The 18,624-nt window shown below is 48.5% G+C and overlaps 1 protein-coding gene across 1 annotated transcript; it reads left to right on the top strand.

Moving 5' to 3' along the window:
- Positions 1 to 37: 37 nt before the first annotated feature.
- Positions 38 to 18,624, top strand: SLC25A32 (solute carrier family 25 member 32). The gene is made up of 7 exons (XM_064154065.1): positions 38 to 212; positions 4,175 to 4,325; positions 6,524 to 6,609; positions 9,270 to 9,430; positions 12,047 to 12,160; positions 12,812 to 12,957; positions 15,296 to 18,624. Exons 1-7 carry the CDS (start codon positions 47 to 49, stop codon positions 15,429 to 15,431), a joined length of 960 nt encoding a protein of 319 aa, XP_064010135.1. The 5' UTR covers positions 38 to 46; the 3' UTR covers positions 15,432 to 18,624.

Genomic DNA, 18,624 nt, shown 5'->3' with positions numbered 1-18,624 from the left:
GCCCGCGCGCCCGCCCCGCCCCCTGCCCGCGCGCCGCCGCCGAGCCATGAGCGCCCCGCGGCCCGCGTGCGCCGGGGAGGCGCCGTCCCCGTCCCCGCTGCGGTCCCTGCTCCGCCACGTACAGCTGGAGAACCTGGCGGCGGGGCTCAGCGGCGGCGTCGTCTCCACCCTGGTGCTCCACCCGCTAGACCTGGTCAAGATCCGCTTCGCAGGTGAGACCGGAGCGGCCCGCCCGCTTTTGTGCACCTCGCGTCGCGGAGGCTGCTGGCCCCGGTCCGCAAGGCCGCGGTACCCCGGGCTGGGGCTAGCCGCGGCACGGACGAGTGGCCAGCAGAGGTGGTAGCTGTGCCGCCAAGGAAAGCTCCCCTGACCCCGGCCGTCCCCGCAGCTTGCTGCTGAATGCTCCGTGCTGCCGGTACGCAGATGCCGGCGAGCTCCCAGCAGTGGCCCACTCAGCCCAACTCTCCCCGCCGGGGGCTACAGCTGGGCGTGCTTTTACCCGAGGCTGCACTGCCAGAAGGCGATGGCAGGGCAGCCCTGCAGCTCGGTGTAAACGAAAGGACCGGTGCCCGGTTCTCTCCGCCCCTTGTGCCAAAGCTCGGTTGCGCTGTCATTTCAAGGGCCGGCTTGGGCACGTTGGAGAGCCGGACAGCTCCCTCCCTCCCTGCCAGCACCACAGGGACACAGCACGGTGGCTTTAACGGGCGGAGTGCTTCTGTTCAAAGTTCACCCTTAGGCCAAAGCTACCAAACGCTCCGAGCCTAACAGCAGCTTTGTGATCATCTCGGTCGCTAACGGCGGCGCCGCTGTTCCGCGGAGGGGCGGTGTTCGTTTGCCCACGGGCAGGAACGTCGGCGTCCCCCGGCTGATTTTGCTGGTGCTGGTACAGGAAACACGTTGCCCTCCTGTCATGCTCTCTTTTACAAGAGGCCGAAATGTTTTGCTGTATCTTTGGATTGCTAAGTCGAGTGGGCGTTCCAAGGTCTCAAAAACAAGTAGCGAACTGGCACAGAGAAATAGTACAAAGCTCAAAGCGTTACATCTCCTAGCAGGCTTTAGGGAAAGTTGGGTCTGAACACTTCCCTGCCACCTTCTACCCTAAGTGCACCCTGGGCTGGGCTCTGTAGAGTGCAGGTAGCAGAAGTGCTCCTTCCTCTGTAGTTTGCACTTGTAAGAATGCATCTGGAGTCTCATGTCGAGTTTGGGGCTCACCAGTACGAGGAGGACATTGGCATGCTGGCAGCGGAGGCCACCAGGATGGTGAAGAGGCTGGAGCCCACGGGAGTAGGGCCCCCCAGTTTAGAAGGGACGTTGAGATGCTTGAGCGTGTCCAGAGAAGGGCGACGAGGCTGGGGAGAGGCCTTGAGCACAGCCCTACGAGGAGAGGCTGAGGGAGCTGGGATTGGTTAGCCTGGAGAAGAGGAGGCTCAGGGCAGACCTTATTGCTGTCTACAACTACCTGAGGGGTGGTTGTGGGCAGGAGGAGGTTGCTCTCTTCTCTCAGGTGGCCAGCACCAGAACGAGAGGACACAGCCTCAGGCTACACCAGGGGAAATTTAGGCTGGAGGTGAGGAGAAAGTTCTTCCCTGAGAGAGTCATTGGACACTGGAATGGGCTGCCCGGGGAGGTGGTGGAGTCGCCGTCCCTGGGGCTGTTCAAGGCAGGATTGGACGTGGCACTTGGTGCCATGGTCTGGCCTTGAGCTCTGTGGTAAAGGGTTGGACTTGATGATCTGTGAGGTCTCTTCCAACCCTGATGATACTGTGAGACTGTGATCTGTTCAACATCAGGAAGAGAAGGCTGAGGGGAGACACTGTTGCAGTCTGTGTATGCATGATTCTTCACAACAGTGAGGGTGGTGAGACACTGGTACAGGTTGCCCAGGGAGGTTTTGGAGCACAGAATCACCCAATGTGATCACATTGAGTGATTCTGTGCTCCACAACCTCCCTGGAGGTGTCCAAGGCCAGATTGGATGAGACCTTGAGCGACCTGTTCTAGTGGGAGGTGTCCCTGCCTATGGCAGGGGGTTGGAACTGGCTGAGCTTTGAGGTCCCTTCCAACCTAAACCATTCTGTGATTAGAGACCACAGCGAAGGCAAAGCCAGATTCTTCTTGTCCTACCTGCAAGACAGAACAGGCACAAACAGGAACATGTTAAAAGCAGGTTATTGATTAGGAAAGGTGATTTTTCACTATGCAGGTGGCCAAGTGGTGGAAGAGGTTAGCCAGGTGTAATCTCTTCACCTTTGAGAAAGTTCAGGAACCAACTGGATGTGTCCCTGAATAACCTGATCTAGTTAAGCCTGTTCTGAGCAGGGGATTGGCTTGAATGACCTCTGAAGGTTACTTTCACAGGCTTGTTTGGGTTGAAAATAAGGATTCCTGTGTTTTGTCAGCAACCAGGGAGTGATACCAGAAGTCAGTGTGGTGGAGAGGCTCTCAGCAGCGCCAGGGACAGACAGACATTTGTGTCTCTGTTTTCCCACGTTGTTTAATGTGTTTATAATCCTGATCCCATGACAGCATGGTGGAAGAAAGTGCAAGGAAGTCCTTGGGAAAGGTCTAGCAGTGTTCATTCAGGAGAGAAAAAAGAAGCATTAAATTTGAGTCCTGATTTTGAGTGACTGTCAAGGTGTTGAGTGTGCTCAGAAAAAGCATTTTGTCTTCAGTGCTGAGGCATGTCACAGCAAACAATGCATGAAGTTCAGAGGAGAAAGAGTGATAAATGTGGCACTGAACAACAACAAAAACCCATCTGAAATTAGCAGGATTCGTTGTGATGGGGACACAAAAACTACAATGGCTCTAGGACTTTGAGATTAGTTTTCCATCAAATGCCAATCAAGACCTAAGCCTGTGTTAGGAAAGGAAGCTGCTGCTATGCTGGCCTCACAGAGCAAGGCAGGTCAGAAGAGATCTCTGGAACTCTCCCCTGCTCAGGTACAGTCTGCTTAGACTGGGTTTTGTCTGCTCCAGTTCTGAGTAGCTCCAAAGATGCCTCTTCAGGCAACTTGATGCTCAGAGGGCTGCAGCAGCTCTGCTTGAGCACAGACTGAAAGAGTTGGGGCTGTGCAGGCTGGAGCAGAGGAGGCTCCCAGGGGACCTTCTTGTGGCCTTCCAGGATCTGAAGGGGGCTATAAAAAAGCTGGGGAGGGACTTTTTAGGCTCTCAGGGAGTGACAGGACTGGGGGGAATGGAGCAAAGCTGGAGGTGGAGAGGGTCAGCCTGGAGGTGAGGAGGAAGTTGTTGAGCATGAGAGTGGTGAGAGGCTGGAATGGGTTGCCCAAGGGAGTCATAGAGTCAACCAGGTTGTAAGAGACCTCCAAGCTCATCCAGTCCAACCTAGCACCCAGTCCTATCCAATCAACCAGACCATGGCACCAAGTGCCTCATCCAGTCTTCTTTTGAACACCTCCAGGGGCGATGACTCCACCACCTCCCAGGGCAGCCCATTCCAATGCCAATCACTCTCTCTGTGAAGAGAGGTGGTTGAGTCCCCATCCTTGGAGGTGTTTAAGGCCAGGCTGGCTGAGGCTGTGGGCAGCCTGCTCTAGGGTAGGGTGTCCCTGCCCATGGCAGGGGGGTTGGAACTGGATGCTCCTTGTGGTCTCTTCCAGCCCTGACTGATTCTGTGATTCTGTGATGTGAAACTGCAGGGGCCCTAAGCAGAAGAGACAAGCCCCCTCCATTTCACAGTATCACCAAGGTTGGAAGAGACCTCACAGATCATCAAGTCCAACCCTTTACCACAGAGCTCAAGGCCAGACCATGGCACCAAGTGCCACGTCCAGTCCTGCCTTGAACAGCTCCAGGGACGGCAACTCCACCACCTCCCTGGGCAGCCCATCCCAGTAGCCAGTTAAAGCTGCTGCTCACCAAAAGCACAGCAGTCATGTCAGAATGATGGGGACTTTCCTCTTGCAGAGTGGGAAGTTTTTTGCTTGGTTGGTTGGTTGGTTTTTCCTTCAAGTTTTTAACCCCAGACTTACAAAGCTGTAAGGCTCCATTCTTGCACAGTTGTGACAGAATGCTTTTAAAACAGAGCTGATGAGTTAGCTTTCTTGTCCATCTGCAGCTTGCTTTGGAGGCTGTGTACTCCTGTGGTGGCTTTTACACAGCTGAGCTATATAATTCCTGAAACATTTTCCAGCATAACTTCTTCCTTTCCCAGTCAGCGACGGCTTGGAGCTGAGGCCGAAATACAATGGCATTCTCCACTGCATGAGCACTGTCTGGAAGCATGAAGGACTCCGAGGCTTGTATCAAGGAGTGACTCCAAACATGCTGGGAGCAGGAGCTTCCTGGGGGCTTTACTTTTTCTTGTGAGTAGAAGCATAGAATGTGTCATATGTTGGGCACTGCAGCACTCCGGTGTACACTGCATCTTCTGGGAGGGTACAAAAATGTGCCAAGTGGCTTCTAACCTTGGGATTCCTGCAGTCAGCCTGGCTCTGTTGCTCTCTGCATGATGGTTTGCTGTTGGAGAATTTCTGAGTCAGAGACCTGTTGTTTTGCCAAGGACAGTGCATTCCCTTGATGCTGTGAAGAATCCTCTATGAGTGCTGACACACTGTGTTAAAAACCACACCAACCAGAAAACCTCAGCTGATGTGTTAAGAGTTGGAGACTGTGAGGAAGTTTTGTACTAAAGATGAATGTTTCACTGATTTTTAATAGTTTTAGTGAGAATTTTTTCCCCTTGGTTTTGTGAGTTGATGGACTTTGCTTATACATCTCATGTTTTAATGACCTTTCTAATTTATTGGACTTGACCTTTACTAGACTTAACTGTGACCTGATTTAGATCAGCTGATTCTAACCAGTTGAAAGTCTTTAGGGAGTAGTTAGTTATTGTGCCTGTGCAAACCTCACTTGTCAGTTGTGTAGACTGCTTTTGTTGTACTTCAGTCCTCAAGCTCTGTTATAGGTTCCTGTGATGGTTTGGGAGTTACCTGACCCCCACACACAATGAAATCACCCAGACTAGACTCACCCAGCTGGAAGTTAAGGACTGAAGCTTTATACTCAGGCTGAGCACAATGTACAAGCAGGTAGTTACAATATATATACAGCTATAAACAGCAAGAGACAAGTTAGAAGCAATACAGAAACACCAATACCCACAAATCAGAGGCCCCAGGAGGGGCTCCCAACCACCCTTCCACCTTCTTTCCACCCTTCTACCTTGTCCCAGAGCCTGTCTTACATGCAAGGTGAGCTGGAAGGATCAGCAGGGTGGGTTAGAAGCAGAATACTTAGTTGGGTTACACAGATCCAGGCAGAGCAGCAGAAGCCCAGAGAGAAAACACAGACACTGACTCCAACAGATAGAAACTGTCTTATCTGTGTTTCTGTCCTTGCTTTTATACATCTCAGCAAGCCTGTGAGTGAAGTAGCCATCACCATTGTTTCCTTTTCACAACTCATCATCTAGTTTTTCTCATTAAAATATTCCAATTAACCTCAAACCAGCACAGTTGCTAGTGGCAGTTGAGGCTATGTTGACAGTTTCTCAGTCCACAAAAAGCAGAGGCTGGATCAAGAAAAGAAAGCTCAGTGTTGCTCTCACTGCTCTCAATGAAAAGGAGGCCCTCTGCTCAGTTTCTTTGAGAAGTCAGATCTTGAGATCCAATAACTGTGCCAAGGTGCAGTCTCATAGATAGATTCATTCATAGATTCATAGAGTACCAGGTTGGAAGGGACCTCAAGGATCATCCAGTCCAACCTTTCAGGGTAAGGAGGGCCACAAAGATGCTCAGAGGGCTTCAGCAGCTCTGCTGTGAGGACAGGGTATGAGAGTTGGGGCTCCTCAGCCTGGAGAAGAGAAGGCTTTGAGGAAACCTTGTAGTGGCCTTCCAGTATCTGAAGGGGGCTACAGGAAGGCTGGGGGGGGACTATTGACAAAGTCTGGTAATGAAATAACAAGGAGGAATGGGTTTAAACTGGAAGAGGGGAGATTTAAACTAGAGGTTAGGAAGAAGTTCTTTGCAGTGAGGGTGGTGAGACACTGGCACAGGTTGCCCAGGGATGTTGTGGCTGCTCTCTCCCTGGAGGTGTTCAAGACCAGGTTGGATGAAGCTTTGAGTAGCCTGTTCTAGTGGGAGATGTCCCTGCTTGTTGCAGGGGGTTGAAACTGGATGATCTTTGAGGTCACTTCCAAACTAAACCATTCTATGATTCCATAAAATGAGAGTTCTGTCACACTCAGTGAAGGATGAAGTCTACAATACATAAGCAAAGCTTTCTGGTATGGACTGGAATGTAGTTAGAGGAGATAAGAGACAAAACGAGTACAGGTAGCAGTTGAAATATGTATTACCATAGCTCACATTAAAGAGCAAACTGCTCAGAGGTCAATTAATCAACTAACCACAGATAGCTGCCTTAGGTGTCTGTTTCCAGAGGCTGTGTGCCACCTGTTTTCCATCACAGGTGAGGCATTTTGTTAGTGTGGGGTGGGATTTTTCAGTGATGCAGCTTTTGTTTTCACCTTCACCAAAATGCATTTTGCATTTTCCAGTTACAATGCCATCAAAGCTTACAAGAAGGAAGGGAAGCTGGAAAGTCTCAGTGCATCTGAACACTTAGTGTCAGCTGCAGAGGCAGGTGAGTTTGAATACAAAGAAGATTCATGTTTTGCTTCCAGCTTTGTGTGTCCTTTTTCTTACAGGTGGCAAGTGTCCATGTTTCAGTCCAAATACAATCATTTATTGTCTCTAAATAAATTATTTATACCTAAGATGAATAGAGATCACCTTTCAGTTTTGCTCAGGATTAGCAGTTGCCAAAATAACCTTTTGGTCTTGTTTTCATTGTGTGCAAAGTTCTTCCACATTTAGTACTCTATTTGGTACAGTATCAGTCTGCCTGTATGCTCCTTAGATGTCTAACACTGAGACCTGGAAAAGAAAGATCTGAAGCTACATAGAAAAACTGAGTTGGTCACTGGTCTCTGAGAATCTATTCCTGTAGCCCAAATTTTCTTAGAAACTAAAGATCTGAGATAAAAATACAGCTTCCATCAGCAGGACTTTTAGCATGTTCTTTCCAACATAGGTTCTTGCACCTGATGCTGTGTTGTGTCTAATTCTGGTAATTGAGAAGACTCTTAGAGACTGCTGCAGCATTCCTTTAACACTGAAACATTGGAAACTAAAGATCTGAGATAAAAATACAGCTTCCATCAGCAGGACTTTTAGCATGTCCTTTCCAAAGTATGTTCTTGTACCTGATGCTGTGCTGTGTCTAATCTAGGTAATTGAGAAGACTCTTAGAGACTGCTGCAGCATTCCTTTAACACTGAAACATTGGAAACTAAAGATCTGAGATAAAAATACAGCTTCCATCAGCAGGACTTTTAGCATGTCCTTTCCAAAGTATGTTCTTGTACCTGATGCTGTGCTGTGTCTAATCTAGGTAATTGAGAAGACTCTTAGAGACTGCTGCAGCATTCCTTTAACACTGAAACATTGGAAACTAAAGATCTGAGATAAAAATACAGCTTCCATCAGCAGGACTTTTAGCATGTTCTTTCCTACATAGGTTCTTGCACCTGATGCTGTGTTGTGTCTAATCTAGGTTAAGACTGTTAGAGACTGCTGCAGCATTCCTTTAACACTGAAACATTGGAAACTAAAGATCTGAGATAAAAATGCAGCTTCCATCAGCAGGACTTTTAGCATGTCCTTTCCAACAGGTTCTTGTACCTGATGCTGTGCTGTATCTAATCTAGGTAATTGAGAAGACTCTTAGAGACTGCTGCAGCATTCCTTTAACATTGAAACACTGGAAACTAAAGATCTGAGATAAAAATGCAGCTTCCATCAGCAGGACTTTTAGCATGTCCTTTCCAACAGGTTCTTGTACCTGATGCTGTGCTGTATCTAATCTAGGTAATTGAGAAGACTCTTAGAGACTGCTGCAGCATTCCTTTAACACTGAAACATTGGAAACTAAAGATCTGCTGATGGAAGCTGTATTTTTATCTCAGGACTTTTAACATGTTCTTTCCAAAGTGTGTTCTTGCACCTGATGCTGTGCTACATCTAATCTAGGTTAAGACTGTTAGAGACTGCTGCAGCATTCCTTTAACACTGAAACATTAAAGATCTGATATAAAAATACAGCTTCCATCAGCAGGACTTTTAGCATGTTCTTTCCTGCATAGGTTCTTGCACCTGATGCTGTGTTGTGTCTAATTTTGGTAATTGAGAAGACTCTTAGAGACTGCTGCAGCATTCCTTTAACACTGAAACATTGGAAACTAAAGATCTGAGATAAAAATACAGCTTCCATCAGCAGGACTTTTAGCATGTCCTTTCCAGCAGGTTCTTGTACCTGATGCTGTGCTGTATCTAATCTAGGTTAAGACTGTTAGAGACTGCTGCAGCATTCCTTTAACACTGAAACATAAGGCAGATTGTTTTGATGTGAAAACCAGTAATGGATTACTTACAACTGTGTTTTCAGTAACCTATAAAGCTATGACAGGTTGCTTCTGTTAACCTGTCAGGAGGCATGAGTGAGGTGTCCATTCAACTGCAGACAGTTGTATACCCAAAGATACTATCAGGAGCATGTTAAGAAATTACTTTTCCTATCTATTACAGGTTACACAATCAACTGTGGAAAGGTGAGGCCAAAAAAAGCAGTGTATTAGGAATATTCAATAAGCTCTATGCTCTATAGAAGTACCCCCCAGCAGGAGGACAGGCTGAGAGCCCTGGGGCTGTTCAGTCTGGAGAGCAGAAGGCTGAGAGGGGATCTGAGCAATGTGTCTGTAAATATCTGAGGGCTGGGAGTCAGGAAGGAAGGGACAGGGACAGCCTCTGCTCACCTGTGCCCTGGGATAGGACAAGGGGCAGTGGATGGAAACTGCAGCACAGGAAGTTCCACCTCAACATGAGGAAGAACTTCTTGACTGCAAGGGCAACAGAGCCCTGGCACAGGCTGCCCAGAGAGGCTGTGGAGTCTCATTCTCTGGAGCCTTTCCAGCCCTGTCTGTGTGACCTGTGCTAGATTGTATGATCCTGCTCTGGCAGGGGGGTTGGACTCAAAGATCTCCAGAGATCTTTTCCAAGCCCTGTGAGCTTTGAAGGCAGAGAGAGGAAACAGTGGCAGGCATAAACTTGGCCTGTTGTAGTCACATGAGTACTCATGTAGGGTAAGCAGTTCTGTCCTTGTACCAGTCTGCATCACTTGCTGAGCCAACTGGGACAAGCTTTGGAGTTGGCATAAGGATCAGGCTAACTTCCCTGTGTTCCTAGGAGCCATGACTCTCTGTATCACCAACCCAATCTGGGTGACCAAGACACGGCTTGTGCTGCAGTACAACGCTGGAGTGGATCCCTCGAAGCGGCAGTACAGAGGCATGTTGGATGCCCTGGTGAAGATCTACCGGGCAGAGGGCGTGCGTGGCTTGTATAAGGTAAGCCAGTCCCAGACCAGTGCCAGGCTCGCCTGGCAGTGCTCAGTAGCACAGTGAGACTTCTAAACACTTGCCTGAAATAACAGAGGCAAGGGATTTCTGCTTTAGCTCACTTACCTTCATGCTGTGAATCCTTTTTCCCACTCAAGAACTGAAGCAAGAAGATTTAATCACAGGCAAAGCTACTGGACTGCTGCAGTGTAGGAAGTGCCTGAAGAGCAGAAGCTTATGGCTGAGCCATCTTCTGTTGGGTGGGAGTGCAGATATGAGAGTGTACTACAGGCTGCTCTTCAATGGCTTGGAGCCTTCTTAGAATTACAATTTGGATAAGGGGGGCAGCAGCAGTGAAATCTGTCCTGCTGCTTCCTTTCTTCCATTTCATTCCTTGTCTTGCTGGCTGCTTGTGGAACATAACATAGGACCAAAGTCGTTGCTATTCTTTTCTTCCACAATGGACAGTTTCACAACTGCTCATTTGCCCTCTGGCAGCAGAGGTCTGTAATCTGTCATCTCTAGAGCCATAAAATATGCAGACTTCTAACCATGGTCTGCATATGTGTGGGTTTTTTATTCTCTTTAATTTAGAGAAGCAGATGGCAACTGGATTTGGATTTTGCCTCCTCCTTCCTTCAGGCCATGACATCAGAGCCGGGAAGGTGTGAAGAAACCTATTTTAGTCCAGTCTGGCTCTCCTCCTCCAAATAATGCTGTAGTAAAAGGACATTATGGCTTGATTATTGAACATTAGCTTCTTTATTTGCAGTGAAAAATAGTGCAGTGGTGAGGGGCCTGGAGCACAGCCCTGTGAGGAGGGGCTGAGGGAGCTGGGGGTGTGCAGCCTGCAGCAGAGGAGGCTCAGGGCAGAGCTCATTGCTGCCTGCAGCTCCCTGCAGGGAGGGTGTAGCCAGGTGGGGTTGGGCTCTGCTGCCAGGCACCCAGCAACAGAAGAAGGGGACACAGCCTCAAGTTGTGCCAGGGCAGGTCTAGGCTGGATGTTAGGAGGAAGTTGTTGTCAGAGAGAGTGATTGGCATTGGAATGGGCTGCCCAGGGAGGTGGTGGAGTGGCTGTGCCTGGAGGTGCTGAAGCCAAGCCTGGCTGGGGCACTTAATGCCATGGTCTGGTTGGTTGGGCAGGGCTGGGTGCTAGGTTGGGCTGGCTGAGCTTGGAGCTCTCTTCCAACCTGGCTGATTGTATGATGAATACAATCCTACCTAAGTCTACCTAAGTGGAAAGACACAAACCAATGAATGCTGAATTCTGGCATCAGGCACCAGCCTTATCCCTAGGTTGGAATTGTCAGGCTTTCTGGTTTGTCTGCCTAGCTGTCTGCTGTGTTCCACGTAGACAAACCCTTATCTCTTGCATCTCTCAGGGCCTAAGTTCTCCTTCCACTGAGTTACTTTTAAGATTATCCCTGCATGGAGCATGTGTTGCCTTTGGCACCACACTCTTTGTAGTGTTAATCTGCAAGTGGGGAGCTGAACCAGTTACTTGCTTTGAAAGAGTAAATTACTTGCTTAAATTTGCAAGAAAAGTGACCTAAATAGGTCTTGAGTGACCTACATAGCTGCATGCTGAGCACCTTCAGTTAGACAGCAGAGTTCTCCCAGCCTTGTCTCTGCTGAGGCAGTTTCTTTCAGTTGTCCCTTTGACTTCTCCATGCTTTTGCCTTCCTCCATTTTCTGCTTTTGGGGGAGTTTTCATTTTTTCTTTCTTCTGGCTTTGTTTGTAATTCAATCCCTTAAGTTTTGTCAGCTGCCCTGAGTTGCAGGAGCTGTAGTGCACACGACTCAGGGGAAGGTATTGCCTTGCCAGGCTCTGCTGGAGGCTGAAGAGCTCAGTTCCACTCTGCAGAAGGTGAGAGGCAGTCAGCAGCATATTTAGCACCTTTGCAAGACTGCAGCTTGATTTGTGTTCTTACAGTCCTGAATCACATCCACCACGGTGGATGAAGTGGCTCATGGTCTGTGGAGTCCCTAGGCCACTTGTTTTGTCTTGATTTGTGTCACTCATGAGGTGCCTTTAGCCTGCATGCCACTGCAAGAACAGTACCACCTGTGGACCTTTGGTGTGAGTCAGATGATGCTGAGAGGGCTGCAGCAGCTCTGCTCTGAGGACAGGCTGAGAGAGTTGGGGCTGTGCAGGCTGGAGAAGAGAAGGCTTCCAGGAGACCTTGGGGTGGCCTTCCAGGATCTAAAGGGGGTTACAGGAGGGCTGGGGAGGGACTATTGACAAGGTCTGGTAATGACAGGATGAAGAGGAATGGGTTTGAACTGGCAGAGGGGAGATTGAAAGTGGATGTTAGGAAAGGGTTCTTAACAGTGAGGGTGGTGAGACACTGGCACAGGTTGCTCAGGGAGGTGTTCAAGGCCAGGTTGGATGAGGCCTTGAGCAACCTGTTCTAGTGGGAGGTGTCCCTGCCTATGATGATCCTTGAGGTCACTTCCAACCTAAACCATTCTATGATTCCTGCCATTAGGAGTAGCAGCTCAGAATGGCTTTGAGTCTTTGAGTACCAGAGGACATCCATACGCCTGTGAGCTGAGCTCTGTCAAGCCACACAGTTTTTGTGCATTACTATTTAACCTTGGCTTATTCCATTACTGTTTTAACAGGGATTTGTGCCTGGTCTCTTTGGAACTTCACATGGAGCACTTCAGTTCATGGCATATGAGGATTTGAAACTGAGATACAACAAATACAGGAACAGAATGTCAGATACAAAACTGGTATGACTCTTGAGAGTAAAAGTGTCTTGTGGCTTGTTCATAAGCAGAAGGTCTCACCTTGAGGGTGGTGAGACACTGGGACAGGTTGCCCAGGGAGGTGGTAGAAGCCTCATCCCTGGAAGTATTTAAGGCCAGGCAGGATGTGGCTCTGGGCAACCTGATCTAGTGTGAGGTGTCCCTGCCCATGACAGGGGGGTTGGAACTGGATGATCCTTGAGGGGGGTCCCTTCCAAACCTGAGGACTCTATGAACTCTCCAAACCACTGATGCACTAATTGGAATGTAGGACATACAGAACAATTCCTTTCCATATTTTAGGAACAAGCAACTGCTTAATGTTATTTTCCTTCTTATTTTGGCAAGTGTTTTGAGAATGTTAGAGGGTGGAATGTGTCTTTGCTTTACTTTATGGAGTCATGGGTGGTGGTCTTAAACACTTCCATGGAAAACTAGTCAAGGGCTAGTTGGGCCAGGTTACCTTTGGAATGAGAGGGCCCAGCACACATTTCACAGTTAACCAATGCTGCCATGGCTATTTTAATCTGGGTGTTAATTAGTTCAACACTTAAAAGTCAAACGAGAGTGGCAAATTGGCTGCTTTCAACCACACTTAAGCAAGCCTGCTGATGTTTTTGTTGTTGTTGCTTTTAGAGCACTGTGGAATACATAATGATGGCAGCTGTATCCAAAATATTTGCTGTGTCAGCAACATACCCCTATCAGGTGGTGCGAGCTCGTCTCCAGGATCAGCACAATGTCTATTCTGGTGTCTTTGATGTGATCAGCAGGACCTGGAGGTAGGCATGCAGCTTGGAAAGGAAGGCTTGCAGAATCAGGTTTCTGACTGCTGGCTTCCATGCTGACTTGAGGAACCAGTGCAGCTCAGGGCAACCCAGATGTTAGCTGTACAAAGCCATTCTGTGCAAGGTGCCACTGAGCACCCAAATGTTAGCTGTACAAAGCCATTCTGTGCAAGGTGCCACTGAGCACCCCAAAGGGCAGCTGTACAAAGCCATTCTGTGCAAGATGCCACTGAGCACCCCAAAGGGCAGCTGTACAAAGCCATTCTGTGCAAGATGCCACTGAGCACCCCAAAGGGCAGCTGTACAAAGCCATTCTGTGCAAGGTGCCACTGAGCACCCCAAAGGGCAGCTGTACAAAGCCATTCTGTGCAAGATGCCACTGAGCACCCCAAATGTTAACTGTACAAAGCCATTCTGTGCAAGGCGCCACTGAGCACCCCAAAGGGCAGCTGTACAAAGCCATTCTGTGCAAGGTGCCACTGAGCACCCCAAAGGGCAGCTGTACAAAGCCATTCTGTGCAAGATGCCACTGAGCACCCCAAATGTTAACTGTACAAAGCCATTCTGTGCAAGGTGCCACTGAGCACCCCAAAGGGCAGCTGTACAAAGCCATTCTGTGCAAGATGCCACTGAGCACCCCAAATGTTAACTGTACAAAGCCATTCTGTGCAAGATGCCACTGAGCACCCCAAATGTTAGCTGTACAAAGCCATTCTGTGCAAGGTGCCACTGAGCACCCCAAAGGGCAGCTGTACAAAGCCATTCTGTGCAAGATGCCACTGAGCACCCCAAATGTTAGCTGTACAAAGCCATTCTGTGCAAGGTGCCACTGAGCACCCCAAAGGGCAGCTGTACAAAGCCATTCTGTGCAAGATGCCACTGACAGCAATAATCTAAAGACAAAGGAGGAGCTAGGAGGGGGTCAATGGTAGCCTGCAAGCTTCTGTTTATTCTGTCTCCCTTCTCTCTTCCTTAGCAAACTTCACTTACAGGTTAAACAAACAACACTGAGTTGATTATTTTGGGCTCTTAAACAATGAAGTCTCACTTCAGCTGCTTTAGATTATCATATAAGACAGCAGCACTGTGCTGCTGGGAGTTGTGACTAATGCAGATTCCTGGCAGGAGGAAGTGAGCTGGCCAGAGCTGTTTATTCTGATGTCCCTGGGTTACCTTGGGACCTCACTGCATCTGTGGTCTAGTCCCAGCATCCATAGAACCCTGGGAGAACTGTTAGCTCCCACCAAACCCTCTTCCCTCAGCCCTGCAGGGCATGTGGGAGCTTTGGTCCAGAGCCTGTAGTGACTAGAGTTGGCCAACTTGTGCAGGATGCTGCCAGTGCTGATCCTGCTTTGGACAGTTTCTGGGTTGCAGCATATTGCTAGAAAGATGTGACTGGAGTCAGCTAATTCCTGAGGTATTAAGAGATGCCACCTGAGGAGCGACCAAGGCTGAGTTGTTCCAGGACCAGCCCTGGCTCAGAGGCAGTGCAACCATTTTGTCTGAAGCTAATTCGAAATGAAAATAGCTCTGATGTCTCAGCACTCTGCCCTTCAGTGCTGCACTCTGCAGGAAGGCTTAATAGGTCTGATAAAGTGTGACTGCAGTCATTCTGGGGCCACTACTGTACTCGCTGTGAAACAAGTGCAGCCTAGAGCCCTGGGGTGAAGGGCTTAGCATAAGCCACACCCCAGCACTTCCCAGTGTTAACTGTACTCATTACTCCATTGCTCTGTGAAGCCAGAAAATAGGGAGCTGAGATGAAAAGCCTTTGAAACTGTTTAATAGCCCCTACTCAGATGCAAGTTGGGAGAAGTTAAGATTCTCAATTATTGGCAGTGGAATCAAAATTCTGAAGGAGGAGCTTTAATGCCCTGAAAATAAATGGTGGCTTACTTATGTTGACTGTCAGTTTGTTTTCTGTTGCATGCCCCAGAACCACTGATCCTTGGAGCCTTCAGGGAGCTTAAATATGTAAATGCTTTTTGGAGCAGGCTGCAGCAATTTCAAGTGATTTCATTTCCAATTGCCTCCCACTTAGACAATCAAATTGGCAAAGAACCCACTCAAAGCCCAGGCTAAGTAACTGACCTACAGACGACTATTATGTGTTCAAAGGAGAAAATGATGGGTTAAGAGTTGGCAGATAATGGTTCTTTAGACACTAGCGTGAGAAAGTCTTCTGCAATCATTCTTCCTAACCTAAAGTCCCCTGCCCAGTGAGGGTAGGAGAAGAAAAATGTCAGGCTTTGTCTTCTGTCTGATTTCTAGGAACATATATCAATTAAAACTAAATGGTTTTGGTTGGGGTTTTCTTTCTGTGTCTTTAAAGGAAAGAAGGACTTCATGGATTTTACAAAGGCATTGTTCCCAACGTGATCAGAGTGACTCCTGCCTGCTGCATCACCTTTGTGGTCTATGAGAACGTGTCTTCTCTTCTACTTGCTTTTAGAAAAGCAAATGATTAAAAGGTGTGGGCTTGTGTTCATGAGGAATCTATCTTTTATTGCTCTGTTCATCACCTGGGAGAGCTTTAGTTCAGCAGTCTCCTTCAACCCTGGGAACTGAGCTGGTGGGTTCGAGGAAAGAACCTGGAGACGCTAGCACCCTGCCAACAGCTCCTCGGCTCAGTGTTCCTGCTCTGCTGCCTTCCTCTCCCCATCAGCTGTGTCTGCTGGGACCAGATGTCTCTGCAACTGAAAGAGTAGCACTGTGACTGGGTGAAGGCAGCTGTGCAGCAATTCAGTTCGTCCTGGCCTGCCTGGAATAGCAGACCAAACTGTTTTGACAAGCCTCAAGATAACAGTTGGCCAGATTCTACTCCTGCAGGAGTGGGAAATAGATGAAAGCAGCTCTGGGGGCTGTCAGAGCTCTCTGAAAGTCTTCATCTGAGCCTCATAAAGAAAGTATGTATGTAGCTGTTAACAGCACTCTTCTGACCCCACCTCTGTGTTGTCAGATCCTTGGATATGGAATGCTCCGAATTCCATTGCTTATTCAACACCGAAATGCTGCCTCGGTGGGGGGGTGCCGTTTGGAAAGTGGAGTCGTGTTGGAGCACAGCTGTACATTCTTGGGTTTGAGTAAGTGCCAGGCTGATGAAACCCACTTCTTCTCTCACACGAGGGCAGATTTCCACTGGGGTTTTTGGCTGGCTTTTAGCACCAGACCCAAAGTGTCTCTTGGATGCGTAGCTGCCACTTACTTCATTCCTTGTCCCTCTTCCCTGCCTGCCCTCTCTGTCACTCGCTGAGCAGGAATCCATCTCTGTAACTGAAACAGCTGACCAAATATCACCTAGTGCTGGAGAGCAGAGAAGGAGATCCTATGCCCTTGAGCCAATCTCACCTGAAAATGGCATGCAGTCATTATGGCTAGCTTTGGGGTTTATGATGGAAGTTTTCACCTGCACTTAGCTGAAGAGCAAATTTACTGCAAGTGTAGCATGCAAATTACTGCACAGCTCCCCAGCAGCTACTAATTTCTGCCTTTGCAGGCTGCTCCCTTGGGTTTCTGTGCTTCTCAGTACCCAGGAGGAGATTAATGGAACACAAAAGTTAACTCTGCTACCCAGGGTCCAAAAAAATCTTTTGAAGACCTATGAATAAATTAAAAGGAAAGATTAAAAGTTGAGCACTTCCTGCCCTGGATTAGTCTGCTCTTAGCCCAGAACAGCTTAGTTGTGCAGCAGGATCAGTGCAAAGGCAGGCTGCAAGCATGTCCTGGTTGCCTCTATGATTCTCTGTATGTACACAGTCAGTTACTCTATGTGAGCTGGCATTCTGTGCATTCATACTACAGCTTAGCTCACAGTAACTCCTTTGTGTTCAGATACCTCCAAACCTCTCCTCCCTGCCAAGGAAAACATTACAGCTCCTCAGATACAGAATGCTGCCTGTGTGACTTGCTGGCTTGCAGCAGTTATCACACACAAGCTACTTCAGACATGCAGTTAGGAAAGCCTGAAAATGCTCTGCTAGCTGCAGGTGTGCTCCACTCCTCTCTCAGCCTTAAGCTGCAGACAAGAGCTACCAAGGTGAGAGAAAATCTTACAACCTCTTCAGAATTAATACATAAATAAAGCTGAGATTCAATCACAAATTGCTGAAGTGAATTCCTCATCTCAGATTTAGTGGGTTTTCCCTTCCAGTTTCTGGGAAGGATATAGATTTCTGCATGCTACACATGATTTTTCTTGTGGGTTTTTGGTTTAGTTCATTCATTTTAATTGGACTTGGTGACCTAAACAGGGCTGTTGTTCCCCTTCAGAATCTGGACAGCTGGGTTTAATAAAGCATTTGGAAGAAAATACTTAACAACACTGAAGCAAACTGTGCTGGCATGATCAGTGATGAGACTTGCCCAGTCTGGAAGATGCAGTCAAGTAGCTGTGACATCATCTTTCCCCTTTAGCACCTTTTTGAAAGGCATTTCAACCTGCCTTATTTCTGTATCCTCCAGACTATTTGCTCTACCTAGCTTTTAATTAACACCCAAACCATTGAGATGTACCTGAATAGCTAAATCCAGAACGATTTTTTTTTCAGAGCAATTAAAGTTCTGTAACTGAAAAGTTATCATCTGCATGGTAGTAATGGAGAGCAGTAAGAAATGTTGCTACTGAAATCCAGCCATCAAAGGCCTTAGGGAAAGAGACCTTGCATAGTCTCTTTCTACTGCATTACTCAGAATGAACTCCTGCCACATCATCTAGGTCAGAATTAAGTCACAGAATCACAGAATGTCAGGGGTTGGAAGGGACCTCCAGAGATGAGCCAGTCCAAGCCCCCTGCCAGAGGAGCAGCACCCAGGGCAGGATGCACAGGAACACATCCAGGCAGGTTTGGAAAGGCTCCAGAGCAGGAGACTCCACAGCCTCTCTGGGCAGCCTGCTCCAGGGCTCTCACACCCTCACAGCAACAAAGTTCCCCCTCCTGTTCCCCTGGCACCTGCTCTGCCCCAGCTTGCCCCCAGTGCCCCTTGTGCTGTCACTGCACAGCCCTGAGCAGAGCCTGGCTGCGTCCTCCCGACACTGCCCTGCACAGCTTTAGCACACACTGAGGGCAGCCCTCAGGCTGCTCTGCTGCCAGCTGCCAGCCCCAGCTGCCTCAGCCTGGCCTCACAGGAGATGTTCTCTGCCTGCAGCAGCCTGGGGGCTCTGGGCTGGGCTCTCTCAAGCAGTTCCCCAAGGTCCTTGAACTGAGACCCCAGACCAGGGCACAATATTCCAGATGTGACCTCACCAGAACAGAGTAGAGAGAGAGAACTTCTCTTGACCTACTCACCACAGCCCTTCTGATCCACCCCAGGATGCCCTTGGCCTTCTTAGCCACCAGGGCACATTGCTGGCTCATGGGCACCCTTCTGTCCACCAGACCTGTCAAGTACCTGTCCTACCTTTCCCTTATGCTGCTTTCCAGCAGGTCAGTCCCCAATCAGGAGCTTGCTAAGAGACTTGAGGCTGTGCCAGCAGAGCATCCTGTTGTGCAGTCAGGTTGACAGGAGCAGATGTTACATACAGTTTCCAAAGACTAAAACCAAGACTTGAGGTTACTTAGCACTGTCTATGAAGTCTTGTAACATAATCAATGATGTCTCATAACTCCTGTAAAATACCTGAAAACAGTTTGGTGATCAATAAAATAGCCTGGATTTTTATAG

The sequence above is a fragment of the Pogoniulus pusillus genome, chromosome 14 (assembly GCF_015220805.1).
Source record: "Pogoniulus pusillus isolate bPogPus1 chromosome 14, bPogPus1.pri, whole genome shotgun sequence".
In the NCBI taxonomy this organism is placed as follows: Eukaryota; Metazoa; Chordata; class Aves; order Piciformes; family Lybiidae; genus Pogoniulus; species Pogoniulus pusillus.
Note: the sequence above shows the minus strand (reverse complement) of the source record. Positions and strands in the feature narration are given on the sequence as shown.

Excerpts from the sequence above, each read along its gene's own strand:
- SLC25A32 (XM_064154065.1), top strand. The coding sequence starts at position 47 with ATGAGCGCCCCGCGGCCCGCGTGCGCCGGGGAGGCGCCGTCCCCGTCC. Across the intron at positions 213-4,174 it reads GGTCAAGATCCGCTTCGCAG|TCAGCGACGGCTTGGAGCTG; the intron begins GTGAGACCGGAG and ends TTCCTTTCCCAG. Across the intron at positions 12,958-15,295 it reads GTGATCAGCAGGACCTGGAG|GAAAGAAGGACTTCATGGAT; the intron begins GTAGGCATGCAG and ends GTGTCTTTAAAG.